At 42.1% G+C, this 18,006-nt stretch overlaps 1 protein-coding gene across 2 annotated transcripts in view; it reads left to right on the forward strand.

Moving 5' to 3' along the window:
* Positions 1-17,731, forward strand: part of bi (T-box transcription factor bifid) — a 59,875-nt gene extending 42,144 nt beyond the window's left edge. For both annotated transcript variants that reach the window (XM_068302255.1, XM_068302256.1), the window contains exons 4-7: positions 9,764-9,910; positions 9,981-10,057; positions 13,601-13,857; positions 13,974-17,731. In XM_068302255.1, the coding sequence (XP_068158356.1) occupies positions 9,764-9,910; positions 9,981-10,057; positions 13,601-13,857; positions 13,974-15,007 (1,515 nt within the window). In that variant the 3' untranslated portion in view covers positions 15,008-17,731. The remainder of the gene's footprint in view (positions 1-9,763; positions 9,911-9,980; positions 10,058-13,600; positions 13,858-13,973) is intronic.
* Positions 17,732-18,006: the final 275 nt, after the last annotated feature.

Below are 18,006 nucleotides of genomic sequence, written 5' to 3' on the forward strand. Positions count from 1 at the left end.
CTCTATCTCTCTCCTGCTAACTGGTACCCCCAAAGATTAAGACTGAGGCTGGCCGGTGGCCGGTGGCCTCGTCGTCGTCTGGCTCGTTTTTCTTCTTTTTTGTTGTTGTTCTGCGTTGGTTTTGGGCTGGCGCCTGCGGTATGCCTTTGTCGTCTTGGGTTCTTGTCGTCGCCTGCTCGCCTCTATATGAGAAATGATCGGGACATGAGAAACAAAAAGATTTGCAAATGTCTTTGGCTTTTTGGTTGCCGCTGCCGATGTTGTTGTTGTTGTCGTTGTCGTCTTAGTCGTCGCCGTTGTCTTCAGCTTGTTGCAGGAGCTGCTGGCTTAAGTAGGCGACAGGTGACGCCACAGTGCTCAGTGCGCTCTCCATCTATTAAGAGCCAAGCCAATTACATACAAAAATACAAGAGCTGACAAGAGACAACAACCAGCCGAATGGACAGACGGATACACACACACAAACGACACACATTCATCTTCTTGGAGTGGGGAGTTGGAGGGGTTAGCTGGGGGTCTGGGAGTCACAGGCGCCGGCCCAGCCGCCGTTTTGTAACAAGCTTCTTCTTCTTCTCTTGCTGGCAATCCGCTCTTCTACTCCTTTTCCCTCTGCTTTGCATGCAAGTGCGTGCCGTCAACAACAACAACAACAGGAACTATGTATGTATGTTGTTGTTGTGCCTTGACATGGCAACCAAATGTGACCAAATCCACGCCAATTGTGTTTCATTTTGCCCACTTGGTTTGTCCGGGACGGGGAGATTACTTGTAGATGAGACTTGTTAATTAGGCAAACATGCTGCGATCGAGTGGCAGAACAAAGCGAACCGACAGAACAAGATCGACCGAACAAGGTCGTTCCTCTAACAGTATTTCCTAATTACCACAAACCAAATGCATATTCACCTTAGGACCAAAGAAGAACTTTCTCCTTGGCATTTCACTTACTTGGTGGTCGGCGGTCGGTGGTCACAGGAGGCGCCAGTTATCGCCAGCGATCGCGCTATCGATGGTATCAAGACTCATTTATTGCCTTCTCGCCAAAGTTGCCAGTGACTGCAGATGCAATGGGGAGACCACCATCGAGAGCAACATTGCAGCAGATTGTTGTGTGGCCAGCACCCCGAAAACGACAACAAAAACAGAAACCATCAAGAGTATAGCGAAACGCAATGCGGCACTTAACCAGGCCACTTTGGCACTTCAAGCTACCGCTTGAGGAGCACTACGCGATGCCAACTTGTTGTTGTCGTCATCGTCATCGTCATCGTCATCATCGGACCTGGTGGTGGTTACTGTTTGCCATAGTTGCAGTTCTGTCTCATTCTGTTTTATCTTTAAATGCATAAATGTGGATCTGGTGCTGCTGCTGCAGCAGCCTTGTGTGGAAATTTATGGCACGTAAATTTTTATGCCTTGCACAGAGAACGCGAGAGAGAGAGAGAGAGAGATCCCCAGGTTCTCGTATTTCCCACCAAAAGCGTCGGTAGCAGCGCCATCCGCGTTGTCGTCACATGAATCTGCCATTTTATTGCCAACTTCACTTTGGCGGCAATGTTATTAACGCACATTTTTATGGCATTGATGAGGATGACCATGATGATGACGATGACGACGATGATGACGATGATGTTGGTTTATAGGCAGGTGATGGAGATGGTGAAGATAAAGCCTGACCTATGCTAGCCACCTTATAAATTAATGCTTGTAGTTTTAATTTGATTTTCTGTTTCATGAATTCGACTTTCTTTCTTTCTTTCTGTCTTTCGATTCAATCGATCCATCTTTTCCGATCGATCGAGGGCTAAACCAGCGTCGTTGTGGGTCATTAGTATTTACATATGTATGTATGTACATATGTATATATATAAATTCATTCACACACAGACGGAAATTGTGGGTAGTCGGTGGTCGGTGGTCACTTGGCACTACTTATCTATCTATGGCCTATGGCATACATTTGGGATTTCCGTTGCATTTAACCCACTGATTAGCTGCCAATTTGGACCGAACCGAAAACCAACCAACGACGAAACAACGACAATTTCCTCAATCAACAAAAAGCAATCAACAAACAACAACGACATCCACAACAGGTAGGAAGGAGAACAAACGTTTTTATAGGAAGGAGTGGGAGATTTTTGGTTAAAAGACTACGTTTATTTTTCGTATCTTTCTAGTTTTGTTCGTTTTGATAATTTACATAATTTTACACTTAATTATGAGCATGCCGATGATGTAGGGGGAGGCGGGGCAGGTAACTTAAAGAAAAGAAATTAAAATCAAATGGTGAATGAAAGTTGTTGAACTTTTTAAGCAAAAACAGAGAGAGAGAGAGACAGAGAGAGAGACAGAGAGAGCGAGAGAGAGAGACAGAGAGAGCGAGAGAGAGAGTGGTCGCTAATTTGTTAACAAACTACAAAAGTCCTTTCAAAAAGTCCATTTCCATTGCCCTTCTCCTCTTCATTTGGCTAAATCTCAATTTGAGTTTTACTTTCTGTTTCCTTTGGGTGTGTGTGTGTGTGTGTGTGTGTGTGTGTGTACATGTTTTTTTCTCCAGAGATTCGTGCATTTTGTATTTTGGGGGTCTGCTAATTAATTTTTATGTCCCACTCTTCGCTACGCTTTGCTTTTTCCTTTCGTTAATTAAGCAAAGAACTTAAATAGCTATAGAATCGCCCTATCCCTCTCTCTCGCTCTCTCTCTCTCTCTCTCTATCTTTCTCTGTCGGCCCCTAACCGTATTCCTGTTCCACTAGACATTGGTGCTTTGCCCTTTTTGGTGTGTGTGGCAGAGGCACAGCCATAAAAATTGTGGCCCGGACTTCGGCTCATACTTGGGACTCGGTCTCTGGTGTCTCACAGCGTGTGGCAATGTCCGAACAACGCTAAATCCCACACACATTCTAAATCTCATTTCCATTTCGAATTTCATTCATTAACTTACAACAGCAAAAATAAAAGAGAGAGAATAACATATAAAATAGAAAAAACAAAGCAAAGCGCGGGATGTTGTGTGTAATCTGAAAAGAAAAAAAAAAACAAAATAAAATAAAAATTTAAATATTAAACAAGTGTCGATTTGTCTTACTTTTCTACTACTGTCTGTGTGTGTGAGAGTGTGTGTGTTGGTCTTCTTTTCAAATGCAACAAAAATTAAGTTATAAAACAATGTTAATGGTGTGACTAGGCGGTTTGGAGTGTTGGCTGGGCGGGACAGCGGGTTAGCCTGATAAGATAGCGGGAGAGATCAAAGACAGCGAGAAGAACCCCCTAGAGAGGGGTCATGTCTTTGGTGTGGACATCGGTCGTTGAAATTGCACAAGATTCGAATCCAGGTCATTAGCCAACAATATTCATTCCATATCCATCTAGCTGGCCCATTAATCGGACATCTGTTTTGCCTATCTTCTTAGTTAGCGATCTCGGTGGCTACTGTTTATTCTGCTTTCACTTGATAGCCCATTCCATTTGCCCATTCCGACTCTTATTTTCATTAACATAAAATGTTTTGTGTTGATTTTTATATACAGTAAATTATCGGCAATTTATGCTCCTCAGCCTGAACCTTTCACATTTCTTAGTCTATCTCATTCTCACTTGCTATTCATTCATAAAAACCGCTGTGAGTTCAGCTAAGCGCACATTGCGTATGCTTAATTTATCGACACTTAATGTCAATGATGCGCGGCGGCTGCACTTCAATTAAAGGCATTCCAGGCAATCTCCTATATCTACCTACCCAGCTATCCAGAATCCCGACTACCGACCACCGACCACCGATTCCATCTCCAACTCCTTTGTGTGTGTCTGCATTATGGTTAACACTTGTCCATGTCGTCGATGCCATCGTTTTTGTGAACAGTAGCCCGCTTCAAGACTTCAACTCGATCCCAGAGACCCCAAAACCCGCATCTGCATGCGTGCAAATAAATTTGTCTTTTGGTAATTGCCCAACTGGTGTTGGTGTTGGTGTTGCTCTTGCTGTTGGACTAGCAACATACACAGGGCAGCAACATTGCAACATCGTTGCATCGTCGTTGCATTGGCATCATCATTAACGCTTTAACTTAAAATTGAATTTCATTAAGCCAACAAAAAGAGAAAGAGAGTGTGAGAGAGAGAGAGGGGATGAGAGTGAGAATGACAGGCAACTGAAGAATATGGCAAGTAGAAAGTCTTTTCAAAAAGAGAGAGATGAGATTATTTTAGCTAGTTTATTTGAAATGCATTTCAATTTATTCCATTAGAATATAAACTTCATGTTCTTCTTCTTATTGTTAGTTGTTTTTTTTCACATGGCCAGCATCCGATCAGAGTGAGTGAGAGAAACACAAGTTATATGACTAAATATATACACAAAAATCAACAACAAGAGCAACACCGACGTTTTCTCAGCTTCAGCTTCAGCTTCAGTTTTAGGTTTTTGTTTTTTACATTTTTCTCTTCTTTCGGTTTGGGTTTTTTATTTGGTGGACAATCGCTTAATGGCTCGCCTGCAAAACATGAAAAAATACTCAAGTGTTATCGATTAATGTCCAAGTCTAGCAGCTACCGAACGAGCGGCTGAACCTGAACTCAGACCCCAGAATTCAGAACCCAAAACCCAGAGTCGTTGTCGTCGTCGTCGTTTTCGTTGTCGTGGTCTGAAAACTCGCTTGGTTGGCGGTTACTGCTGCTGCTGCTGCTGCTGTTGCTCATCCAAAAGTCAGTGGCTAAATGAACGACAACAACGTCAAATGACGACAACGACCAAGTTGTTGGTTCTTTATTATGATTATTCGCCTTTTTAATAAAGAAGAACAAAAGATGCCGACAAATATGGCAAAGCGGTCGCTGCTGCGGGTTGATTGCGGCGTCGGCATTTTGGATGGTGCTAATGTCATCGAGCGTTGAACACCTTTATCAGTGTTGCATTGAAATGCACACACGCATGCGCCGCTGCCTGCCAACTTGCATGTTGCATGCAACACCCGTTCGTTCATTTGGTCGGTCGGTCGGTCCAAGTCCAAGTCCATTGGCTTATCGGCAACAAATAGTCAACGCAAAAATAGTTGAGCCGCCGCCGCCACCGCCTCTGACTTCGTTTCTCCATGTGCACCTTCTGTGCGTGGCACCTCGCGGTGGTGGGTCGCTATTCAATTTATTAGCTGCAATAAAACGCAAATCATACGCCTCCCTCTGTCCCTCTCTCACTATTGCTTTTAGTTGCAGTTTCAGTTCATTCCTATCCATTCTAAGTAACCGCTTCTGGTATCGTTTCTTTGGTCAAAGCGGCTTCGTCCAAAGTGTTGAAATCATTTGAAATATTTGTCATTCAGCTTGATAGACCCAAAGTAGAGTCAAAGTAGAAGCCGTAGCTATATAAGAACCATCATTTATTCAATCTCTCTCTCTCTCTCTTTCCACACTTTACTTTGCACATTTATCTATTGGGTGCCTTGTTGTTCGTAACCTGAGTCATTTATTAGCAAAAAGTCGGCACAAAAAAGAGGCAACTCCTTGAAAGTTTTATTTTTATTACTTTTAGTTCTTTTAAATGACGATATATATATACATTTGTCCATAATTCAATTTTATTATGACAATGTTTGGACAAAAATCATCGTCATCGTCCAAAGGGAAAGGTGAAATCGATGATATTTGATTCAGAACCGATTGGTTTCGGTTGTTGGAGCTCGCATTTGATCATTCGGCCCATTGATCGGCCCGTTCGACTCCAACGAACCGCAGCAACAACCAACAGCAACAGCAACAACAAAGAGTGCAAAAAGCCATGTAGACCAAGGGAATTGAGCATTTTGTTTTGGCCAATCGACTGTGACGCCCCTTTTCTGGGTAGGTAGGTGGATAGGTGCATAGGTGGATGTGGATGTGGAGGAAGGCGAAACAATTTGCATATAACAAAACCGCAGGCGAAGTTGCTGCTGCTGCTGCCGTCGCAAGGCATCATTAGTTACGATTTCTTTTCCGCCGCCCATTTTGTTAAGCAAATTTGCAATTGGCTGACCCCTCCGCCCCCGGCCCGCACTGCGATGGCTCTTCAAGGAGTTGAAAACAAGTAACGACTGCAGACATGGTTGTAGGTGCTGCAATTTCTCTCTTTTCAAATGGGAGGAGCCATTGCAATCCCCCACCGAAAACGGCGCCCATGACTCCATTTACATCTACAACTACAACTATATATACATATGTATGTATGTATGTGTTTCTGTTTCAGTTTATGTTGCTGACTGCTGCTGTGTATCTTAATCTGTCTGCCGTTGTTGCTGTTGCTGCTGTTGTCTTCGTGTTGTCATTAAAATGTAAATCCGTTTAATTAACTTTAGTTCCCTCTCTCTCTCTCTCTCTCAGTGTCTCTCTGTCCGAATCTGGTTTTGACTCTCTGTAAGAATTTGTATTTTATTGTAAATACAATTTTTTGGGGCAAAGTTTCGGGGAGTTTTGACATTTTCCAAAAAAAATTATAGTTTACTTGGGTGGCAAATCGCCGTGCCACATGGATCGATATCGAATGTCCACTTTTTTGTTTCTCTTGTTCGTTTTCGACCATAAAATTATGCATAATTTACAGATTACGAATAATGCTGCTGCTGCTGCTGCATGGTGGGTCCATGTTGCCGCCGGCAATTTGGGACTATGTCTATGTCTACCTGATCCGCCGGCTTATTTCTTAATTAAGACATGTTTCTTCTTTGGCTTGGATTCGTGTTGATATTTATGGTATATACAGATCGCTCAATATGCATATCGATTTAACTTTCAAAAACCAAAAACAACAAACGGCTTAATATCTGAAAGAGTGGCGAGAGGGAGCGAGTGAGACACAGTCAACACAGTCTGGGAGATTCGTCGATGTCTGAAGTGACTGAATCGACGGCGCTTCAATTATGCCCATAATTGGTCAACAGGTAGCCGAAAACGGCTATGACGATCGCGATCGACGCGATGACGATGACCCAATTGAGCTAAGAAAGACAGAGGCAGAGAAAAGACAGCTTGAATATAGATAAAGATTAGCCAGGAGTTAATCAAGGGCCTAACAATTATTAATTCTCCTCATTGATCAAAGTTAATCTAAGAGATAATCCTTGACTGACAGAAAAGCAAATGTGGTCAAGTGGATGCCTATTTGGTTTGCAACATTCATTCACGATTAGAGTAAAATTTCATCTAACTGACGTGTTGATCACCGTTAACTTGGCTTGGGCTTTGGGAGTTGCTGCTGACTGACAAAACAAGGCAAAGTGTGAGTGATCATTCAATTAAACAGCACGCCAACAGAAACACAGCAACACAGAAGCAGACAAGCAACAAAAAGCCAATGTCAGTAATCACACACAAAAGCTGAGTAAACAAGCCAACAGCAACAAGAACAGCACCACCAACAGCAACAGCAACAGCAACTGCAACTGCAACAGCAACAGCAATAAGCAGTGCCATCATCAGTTAAATTATGTGATAATATGCCAACAATGAGTGTGCAACAGCAGCAGCAAGAGCAACCAGCGAGCAAGCAATCAACACGCAAAAGTCGCAAAATAAACGTGTTGCCGCAAGTAACTGCACGTAATATGCCCCGCCAGCAACATGCACACCAAAAGCCAAAGCCCAACGAAAATTGTCGCACCTTTTTTGGTATTGACCGACAACGACAACGACCACGACGATGACGATGACGAGTAGCAACTATAGGAGCAGCAGCAGCTCAATCAGTTGTCACCCGGGCGATATATAGAGTGATTAAGTGCCTCATGGATTGGTTTGTACTTGAGAGCAATCACAAGACTTGACACTACCAATTGTTGTTGTTGTTGTTGTTGTCGTTGCCGTTGCAATTGCAATTGCCGTTGCTGTTGGCTGTTGCTGTTGAGGGTGACGTGCAGAAATGCTTCTTATTTCGTATCGAATCTAACAAAAATCTCAAAAACTAAATTTCAAGCATAATTGCATTATTCAATCAAAAGTCAACTAAAACAACTCGAGCTGTTGCCGCCGTTGCTGTTGTTGTTGCTTGTGCTAATGGGTGACTGAGTGACAACAGCAGCAACAACAACAGCGACAACAGTTGACGACTGCCTGGCGTCCGTGTAATCGCACTTCATGTCTAATTAGACTTGTTTATGCCCATTTGGAAAAACAACTACAATAGCAACAACAACAACAGCAGCAGCAACAACAGCAACACATTGCTGTTGCATGCACATACATATAACATTTTTTTTGTTGTTGTTTTTGTATTCCTATCCTCACGGTTATATTCATTTAAATTGCAATTCAAACTCGGCATTTTGAATGACAATTTTGCGCCTTTTACAAATTCAAACGGAATGGGCGAACAAATTGAACGAAACAACAACAACAGAAGAAAAAACAATTTATAATAATAAATGGAAAAATAAAAAATTAACGTAATAATGCAAACTGTTTTATCAATAAATTCTAGACACACACACACACACACACACTTACACACACACAAAACGCACAATGTAATTATGATGATTGCTGTTGTTGCTGTTGTTGCTGTTGCTGCTGGGGCAAATGAATTTATGTGTCAATAAATTTAAAGCAAATTAGCAAATGACGTTTTAAGTAGACGACGACCGATGCGATTTATGGACTAACTGACATTTGGACGGATGAACGGACGGACGGACGGACGGACGGACGGACGGACGTCGTCGTTCCCCTCCATATGAATGTTTGATTGATGATCGCATATTGCCAACCGAAAACCGAAAACTGAAAAAAACAAAAAACAAACAAAAAGTTTATGGTTGCCTTTTAAAGGCTAAAAAAGTTGAATCTGGCTTTCGACGAGGCTCGCAGTCACCTGCCTTGCCCTGCCCCGTCCAAGCTCCTTTGAAAATGGCGAAACACTTATGTGATAGAAAATGGGTTTTCCATGCTTTTTCATGAGATTAGTCACACCTAGATATTTGTATAAATGTGTGTTCAAATCGAAATTTGACAAAACGAAGAAAGAAATCCATCCGTATCGCCATTGGTGGTCCAAGAGAGGCGTGCAAATCAAGCTTAGATACAAGATACTCGTACTATAAGATACACATTCTAGTCAGGCTTGTTGTTTTGCCGTTTCGGGCTTGTTTCTTTCTTTAAATTACATGAACAAAATGGCGACGACGACAACAACAACGTCGATGATGATGATGACGACAGCAACTTTTGGCGGGGAGCTGCTTGTGAGGTCCAAACGCAGCAACAGCAACATCAACTGAAACGGCGGCAACTGCCTAGACCTAAGCCGGCTCTCACTCACTCTTGGTCTCAGCCTTGTCGTTTAATCGAAGTCGAGTCGACGAGTTATGGTAATTAAAAAGGTGTTCCTTTTCTGCAACAGTCCAAGCCACGTTGCTTGCTTTGTCTCTTTTCGTTTGGTTGGGTTTTTGGTTTTTTGCTTGGGAGGTCCGCGTTTAGTTCTCAGTCTGCGACAGATAGACAAATTCATATTTTATGACAAAAGTTGGCATTGCTTTTGCGTTTCGCTCTTTCGTTTGGGTCCCCTGTTGGTCCTGGTGCATTCGTCGTGCATTTTGGTGGGTGGTCGTCAGACAATGTATCGATGTAGGAGTCAGGTTTTGTATCTGTGTGTGTGTGTGTGTGTGTGTGTCAAGTTTTGGTCAAGTTACTGCTGCCGAAAGTAAGCTGAAAATAGAAAAGAGAAAAAAAGTAATCAACAAATCTCTATAAATCAAGGAACTAATCTATTGAGCCTTATCATTATTCTATCGTTTCTATAGACCATATTGAACTCAATGCATAAGTATCAGCCGCGCTTTCATTTGGTGAGGGCCAACGATATACTGAAGCTACCGTATTCTACGTTCCGCACTTATGTATTCAAGGAGACGGAATTTATAGCCGTAACTGCATATCAAAATGAAAAGGTAAGCCACCAAAAGCCACGGCTAATTGCTCTTACAAAGTTTCTAATCATTTTCGTTTCACTTTCTGCAGATAACTCAATTGAAAATTGACAACAATCCCTTTGCAAAGGGTTTTCGTGATACTGGAGCTGGCAAGAGGGAAAAGAAGTGAGTATCAAAATACAGAGTTGTAGACGAAAGTCAAAACATCCTTAGCGGGGGGGAGGGACAACACATCAACTAGTAGTTCACACACTAAGTAAATACTTTTATTAACCTATCATTTGCTTACGAATTGCAATTGACTGACAGAATTCAATTTGAAACCAAAGAAAAAAATGACAAACTAATCAGTCGGCAGATTCAATCTGGACAAACTAATTTGTCCAACTGTTGACCGATTTGTGCATAAGAATCTCTTTTGAGTCTTTGTGGTGTTTTTTTTTTCTGTGTCCTGATTAGCACGGACAATAATTTTTGTGATATCTAAGCGGAACTAATTAGCCTGCAGCCCTTGGCCAATTGCAAAGTCATACAAAAAGTGGCAGGAGTCAATAGACCCCCAATGGACACGATGATGATGATGATGATGATGATGACTGGCGGCACCTCGGCCTCAGCATAGAGTTTCAGTTTTAGCTCTAGATAGATATGTAATCCATATTGATGGATTGATTTCAATTTCCTGTTAGCTTCCTGATGATGCTGAGAACGAAAGTTACAGCGGGGTGAGACTTTTCAACTCCTCGGATTGTGTGTGAGGTGGGGGGGCTAGAGGATTTGGCAATTGTTTTTTTTTTTGTTGGTCAAAGTCTAACCGAAAAGTAAACAGAATGAGAGGGCGAACGAGGAACGTGGTTGGAGTGGTTCCGGTTTCCGGCCACTGGTTGTGGCGTAGGCGGATGAGTGGGTGGCACTGTGACTTAGCATAATGATGAATGACATTTAATAGTTGACTGGACATGTTAAACGTTACAAATCAATTTTCCACAATGACGAGGATATAACATCGTAGAAAGAATCCATTTCCATTGCCATCTCCATTCCCATTCCCGTACCCATTTCCATTGCCATCCTCCACCACATCAGAGTCGGCAGGCATTGACACAAACAATTTACTCAAGTCAATGTCGGAAATTGATTGGCATTAGCGTGTTCAGTCTGTCAGTCAGTCTGTCGGTCGGTCGGTCTGTCTGTCTGTTAGTCTCTCTGTTTGCTTGTGGTTGCTTCTGCCCGCCGCCCACACACCCTCTCTGCAGTCAATAGAACACAAAGAGCTAGAGAAATCAAATCAGAGAATATTCCTGGTCATTGATGTGACAGCAGCTTGTCATTTGCCATTGGAATGGCGGTTTGGCACAAAGTTTTTTGCTCAATTATTAATTAAATGCCATAAAACGCTAAAAGTATGCTAAACCTCTTACAGAGTTTTGATCTCTCTCTCTCTCTCTCTCTCGGTTTCGTTCTCTTTTTGTATCCTTTACATCCTCAATTAGTCTGGTCACAAATCCTTGGGTAATTAATGCGACTTAGTCAACTCTTTGCCTAACAATAAAACAGAAAGAAAAACTAGAAGAACGAACGTAAGAAGGATGGGGGAAGGCAAAGAAGAGGGAGAAGGACAACAAAACACAAACGCGGCATTTAAGTAGCATATTTGCTTTTGTGGTTACTTTCAACCCCTTAGCCCTCAATCCCCTCACTTCCCGCAACAGCTATCGACGCTCCTTTATTAGTGGCATCATCACCATCATCAACATCATCATTGAGAGTCGAGTGAGTGACATTCTTGGGTGTCGACATTGTGTTTAATCCCCTTCACAGTTAGAGCCATCGCTAATTGGTGTGGCAACTCTCCATAGTTCGGGTCTCCGTTCACAGTTCTCAGTGCGCAACTTCCGCCGGAATCGCAATGATATTCATACTCTCAACTCATTCACTTACTCCTCAAAGTTCTCGCATCTCTCTGTGACCAGAAGGCCGGAGGCCAAAAGGGAAATCTAAAGTGAAAACGTTTTAACAGCAGCAGCCACAGCTGCGGAAAATAAAAGTGGAAGTCGAAAGCAATTGAAATTTTTTTGCGAAATTCTAAAGTGAACTTCTCCCCCTCCCCCCATCTTACCCCAACCCCCTTGGGTGTCACTCAACCCTGTTTGAGGCAAAATAGCCGCAGGCGTTAGTTGACAATAGGCGAATTTCTTTTTTTTCTGTCTTCTCCATGCCCCATCACTGCTTGGCTTAAAAGACGGAGGCAGGGGAACATAGGAAACGGTGGGCGGTGGGTGTGGTTCTAGTAGTCGGTGGCTTGCAAATTTAAGACGTAATTCAAAAATTACAGAGCAGCAACCTCCATGGAAACACTTGCAACGAAAAAAGGAAACGATGAAAACCGCACACAAAAATGAGACAAAAGGTCAAGATAAACGTCTACAGTCTGAAGCAAGGAAACCCACACAGGAGCGCATTCAATAAACACAAAGGGAAGAATACTGGGTGACACTGAAACTAGCTTCTTCGCTAACCATCACAGACTGAAAATTGGAAGTCAATTGAGTAACTAATCGTAAATTAGATAACCCTGAAAGTGGCCCCACATTGGGCGCCATTACAGGACTGGACTATGAGATCTAAATGGCGAAATGACGAGTCCTTTCTTCCTTTCTTTCTTTCTTTATATCCTGGCCTTTGTAGTTAAGTGGGTGGGTCAGAGATAGACTGCCTGGATTAACACAAATTGATTTGCTATTAAATTAGGCTCATATGTACACACACACCACAAAACACACACACACACACACACACATAGAGAGGGAGCGAGAGGGATGGAGAATGCAGACACACCTTTGCGGCGTTGCAAATACGTGGAAAAACAGTTAAGTGTAAAAGAAGACGCCTGTGGCGAAATTCCAACCATGCTGTACCACCAGGTCCTGTGAGTTAGCATTGAATTGGATGGGGTTGGTTACGGTCTGGGTGTGGTTGCTGTGATAATGATACATACACACACACACCTAACCCCACCCCACTCCACATCTCTTGCCATGTGTGTGTGTATGTGTGTGTGAAACTAAATTGCCCAATTTGCGAGGTCGAGCTCTGAGCCGCCACCGAACGTTTTCCAGCGTTTCTTTGATGTGTGAACAAAAAAATTACCAGGACCAGCAACCAGAACCAGGACGAGCCTGTGCATTTGACGTGGTAAAGCTGGAGGTAGATGTGGATGTGAATGGAGAGGGGTTAGATGGGCGTTGGGGCGATCAGAGCTGGCACTAAATTACACTAACGTGTTTTGAATTATTTTTCAATTTCATTGTCGGCCCAGACACCCAGGCATACTCACATACATATCTCTACACATACACGAACTGGCAACTCTGTTTCCGCCCGGCATTGTTACATTTCAATTAAGGTTCCGGGCCCTCTGGCCTACTAGCAGGCCCAGGCCCAGGCCCAAACCTAAACGTAAACCTAAGCCCCGTCAGCGTCGTTTTATCATTTAACAGATAGGTATTTGTGTTGAGCAGGGTTATATTTTTTTTCCTGTTCGTTGTTGCAAATAAACTATGAAAGGAATTTTATAAATGGGACTGGATAGGGCAAAGGATAGATAGATGGGCTGGGATGGGGATTGGAATGAGAACATAATATTTAGTTAACCACCAATCTGACACTTGGATGTTCTAATTTGTGTCTGTGTCTCTCGTACAACTGTTGTTACAGGCAAGCTCTGATGTCGAATCGAGGGTCCGATTCGGACAAACTGAATCCCACACATGTGAGCAGCTCCCGGGCCCCATTGCATTTGGGGCATGCTGGAAGACCGCCCCATCTGCATCCCCATGCGGCTGCATTGCTGGACAATCAGCAAGACGACGATGACAAGCTGCTGGATGTCGTTGGACCGCCTCAGAGTCCGCTGTTGCCTTTGAGCCACTCGCTGCAACAGATGCATGCGCATCAGCATTCGGGTGAGTCCGACTCGATTCTAGGATCGAAGAAGAGATGGATGGATGAATCAATGGGAATTTGAAACAATTGTAAACTAATCCAAACTGTCATATTCTCTATCTTTTGGTTTTTACAGCTCTGGCCGCCTGGTTTAATCATTTGGCTGGTGCTGGAGCCGGTGAGCATGCGGCTGCAGCTAATGCCAGTGCGGAGGAAGCATTGCGCAGACGTCTGCAGGCCGATGCGGATGTGGAGCGGGATGGCAGCGATTCCAGTTGCTCGGAGAGTGTCGGCGGTAGTACCGGCGGCGCGTTCCGGCCCACATCGACGGGCAGCCCCAAGGAGGGAGTGGGCGCGGCAGCAGCTGCTGCGGCCGCTGGTTTGCAGCCCGGCAGTAGTTATCCCTCGCCAAATATCTCAGTGGGACCACCGATACACCCATCGCCGCATCTGTTGCCTTACCTCTATCCGCACGGACTGTATCCGCCGCCGCATCTCGGCCTGCTGCATAATCCGGCTGCAGCGGCAGCCATGAATCCGGCTGGCCTCAATCCGGGCTTGCTGTTCAATGCCCAGCTGGCTCTAGCCGCCCAACATCCGGCTCTGTTTGGTCATGCCTACGCGGCAGCGGGCCACACACCAGTGTCCCCGCTTCAGGGGCTCAAGAGTCATCGCTTTTCGCCGTACAGCCTGCCCGGAAGTCTGGGCTCGGCCTTTGATGCGGTCACCCCTGGATCAAATGCAAATCGCAGCGGCGGCTGCGGTGATGCAGCCCCGCCGCAGCCACCAGCTGGCCTAATGGGTCAATCGAGTGCCGGAGCCGGTCTAGAGAATGGGCCGCGTAGCCTTAGTTCAAGCCCCAGGCCAAGGGCCTCATCGCATTCGCCACCAACCAGGCCCATATCAATGTCCCCAACGACACCGCCGTCGCTCCTGAAGCGTCAATCACAGCATTCGCCCTCGGAGCTGAAGAGCATGGAAAAGATGGTCAATGGTTTGGAAGTCCAACATAATGGCAGTGCGGCTGTCCTTCTAGCTGAGGAATCAGCCGCGGCGGCGGCAGCAGCCGCGGCAGCAGCAGCGGGACAAATGCATCATCATACCCATCCGCATCATACACATCAACATCCGCATTCGCATCCGCAATCGAATACAATTGCGGATCAGTGACAATTACTGGACGGTCGCTCCGATTGCGAGGAGGGCGGCCTAGATCTAGACTTGGAGGATGACATTATCGATGATAATGAAAACGATGACAATGATGATGAGCAGGATCGCAGTTCGGTCATTGATCTGGATGTTGATGTCTGACCGCAAACGGAGCAGCTGCCGCATCTCTAGCAGCATTCCCTGATCCTGGTTTAGTAAATTTTCTCGAATTTAGTTGCCGCAAATAAAAGTGCTGACAAGTTTTCTCAATGTAAATAGGACTAGCCCTCCTCCTTCCTCATTCCCATCTCACCACACCCACCCTTTCACACTCACACCCCCTCACACACACACACAAACACATGCATATAGGCTTTGTAGCATATAGCAAACTCCTTATACAATTCTTTCGGTGGATTAGACTTTCCTCTGGCCATGCTAAGAATGTAGGCTGTAATTTTTTTTTTTTTTTTTGTCTTAATTCAATTTTGAATCTACTTAGCTTGGGTAAGGGATCGGGATAGGACTTGTCCATGGGGCATGGCCTGAGGCAAAGTGTTGCTCCCATCAGCTTTTAAAAAGTAGTTTATAACCAGATAACCAGGGAGTCAGAGAGAGAGAGAGAAAGAGAGAGAGCGAGAGAAAACTTGGAAGTCTTAGAAGTACGTATTCTTGCGAGCTATATATACATATATATTTTCATCGGAATCCTTAAACCTTTTTGTTCTAGTTGGTAAGTTCTAATATACTTATTGAAACAGTGAAAAACACACACACACACACACAAATATATAAAAACCAACAACAACAACAAAATAAGAAGAAAAAATAAGAAACAAAAACAAATTCTACACACACACACACCCACACACTTATATACATATGTATGTACTATATATTGATAATGCAACATCCAAGATGGCGCCTATATATATTAATTATATATATATATATATATAAATTGTACGATGTAACCTTAGAAAAAGCAAACAAAAAAGAAAAAAAAACAAAACAGCAAAACAAAAACAAAAACTAAAAATCAACAACAACAAAAACATGAAAAACCCCAACAAAAAAAGGCAAAACATTTTTTTTCTTAGTCTTAGGATGAAGATTTTTTTTTTTTAGTACTCTTAAAAATAATTAAAAATAAAACAAAAAGAAAACAAACTATATTTAAAAGATAAATAAAACAACAACAAAAAAAATATAAAAAATAAAACGAAAAAAATATTAATTTATGTAGTCCCTAAGTAAGGTCAGGCCCCACCTTCTCCCTCCCTACTCCCACACAAACACATTCCGATAACCCACAAACACACACAGAACGTAACCTATAATTGATATATATATACTACAATTATTATTATTATAATTATTATTTTTTTTTTGTTGGTCCGCACTTTCCTATAGCGTATAAAAGAAACCAGCGAATAACCAAATTTCAATTGGAACTAGTTCCGACTCCCTCCCCCGTATTTCTGTCTAGACAATTAGTAGACACACACACACAAACCCAGTTGAATTTTAAATTTACCCAACTAGACGCACATTTCATAAACAATCCGAATTCCATAGAAATAACAATGAAGAGAATAGAGAGAAAGGCAAACTGGTTCCAAAGTGGTTCCCAAGTGGTTCAGCCCATCCTATGTGAAATTGAAGGAAGAGTGTGAACGAGAAATAGAGCCCAAGTGGAGTTAATCCTTCAATAGAATTGATTTTCGATTACCCCCTTTGCCCCATGGCAGAATCCCAACTGATCCGGTCCTGAGCCAGTTTGCATGGCAGTTGCCTCTCAACCTGAACCATCTACTAATCTATAATTCTATTGATTTGCATACATATGAATGTCTCTATGTATGTGTAGTTTTTTGTGCTAATATTTAAGTTCTAAAACCAAAGAACAAGATACTTTTTTTTTTTTTTTTTTTTTTTTCTTAATTATTAGTCGTATTGTAGTTCTCCTCTGGAACAGACTTGATTGGGGCACTTGGCACATTTTGCAGACGCTATTTTTTGTTAGTATTATGCAATATTGTATACTATCGAAACACACACACACACTGAAAAGGAAAGGATATATGTATGAAGAAAGGAAAGGGCATGAGAGTTTTGGTGTGTAACATTTGCAACATTTTCTTTGCCTCAGAGTTGTATAGGTTTATATTAAAAATATATATATATATATAAATACGTATATGAATGTATTTTTTTTTATTATTATTATTATTTTATTGTGTTTTTTTTTTAAGAATTAAAAAAGCATTAAAGTTGAATTCAACGCATGTTCCTCGCATAAGTTTAGAGAGCAACAAAACAAAAGCAGCGCGGCAAATGACAGAAAAGAAAAATCAGCCCTAAATCCCTTTTTCCGCCCCACCACACCCCGCCCTTTCCCTACTCTCTCCCTACATATATATGTAACAAAAAAAAAAAAAAACAAAATATTTAAAGATTGAACAAAACAAAATATATATAAAGATAACAAAAACCACAACAAAACGAAAACCGAAAAAGAGATCATAATATTTGTAGCAGTTTGTTTTCATCAACATTACATCAACATCATCTCAAATACATACATACATACATACATACATCACAACTACATATACCTTTCTCTTTTGTTTGTTTAGCTGTTTTTTGAATGAATTATACGCAAAAGCAATATTAATTATAGTTAATTAAATTTAAACAAATGTCATAAAAAACATACAAACAAAAAATAAAAAAAAAAAAAAAAAAAAAACAAAAAACAAAAATGCGAACAAATATAACAAAAACAAGATATAAAGCAAATCTATATATGTATGTATGTACATATATATACATATGTATATGTATAGATCAATATATATATATATATATATATCTACATTTATATATATATAAAATTAATGAAGAAGCAACAACACCTCATGTCACTGCAATTATATTAAAATTAATTAAACAACAACAACAACAAAACAAAGGAAATTAAATAAAAATTATTACTAAAAAAAAAAAAATACAAA

Source organism: Drosophila tropicalis, unplaced genomic scaffold (assembly GCF_018151085.1).
Source record: "Drosophila tropicalis isolate 14030-0801.00 unplaced genomic scaffold, ASM1815108v1 contig_952, whole genome shotgun sequence".
Taxonomy (NCBI): domain Eukaryota; kingdom Metazoa; phylum Arthropoda; class Insecta; order Diptera; family Drosophilidae; genus Drosophila; species Drosophila tropicalis.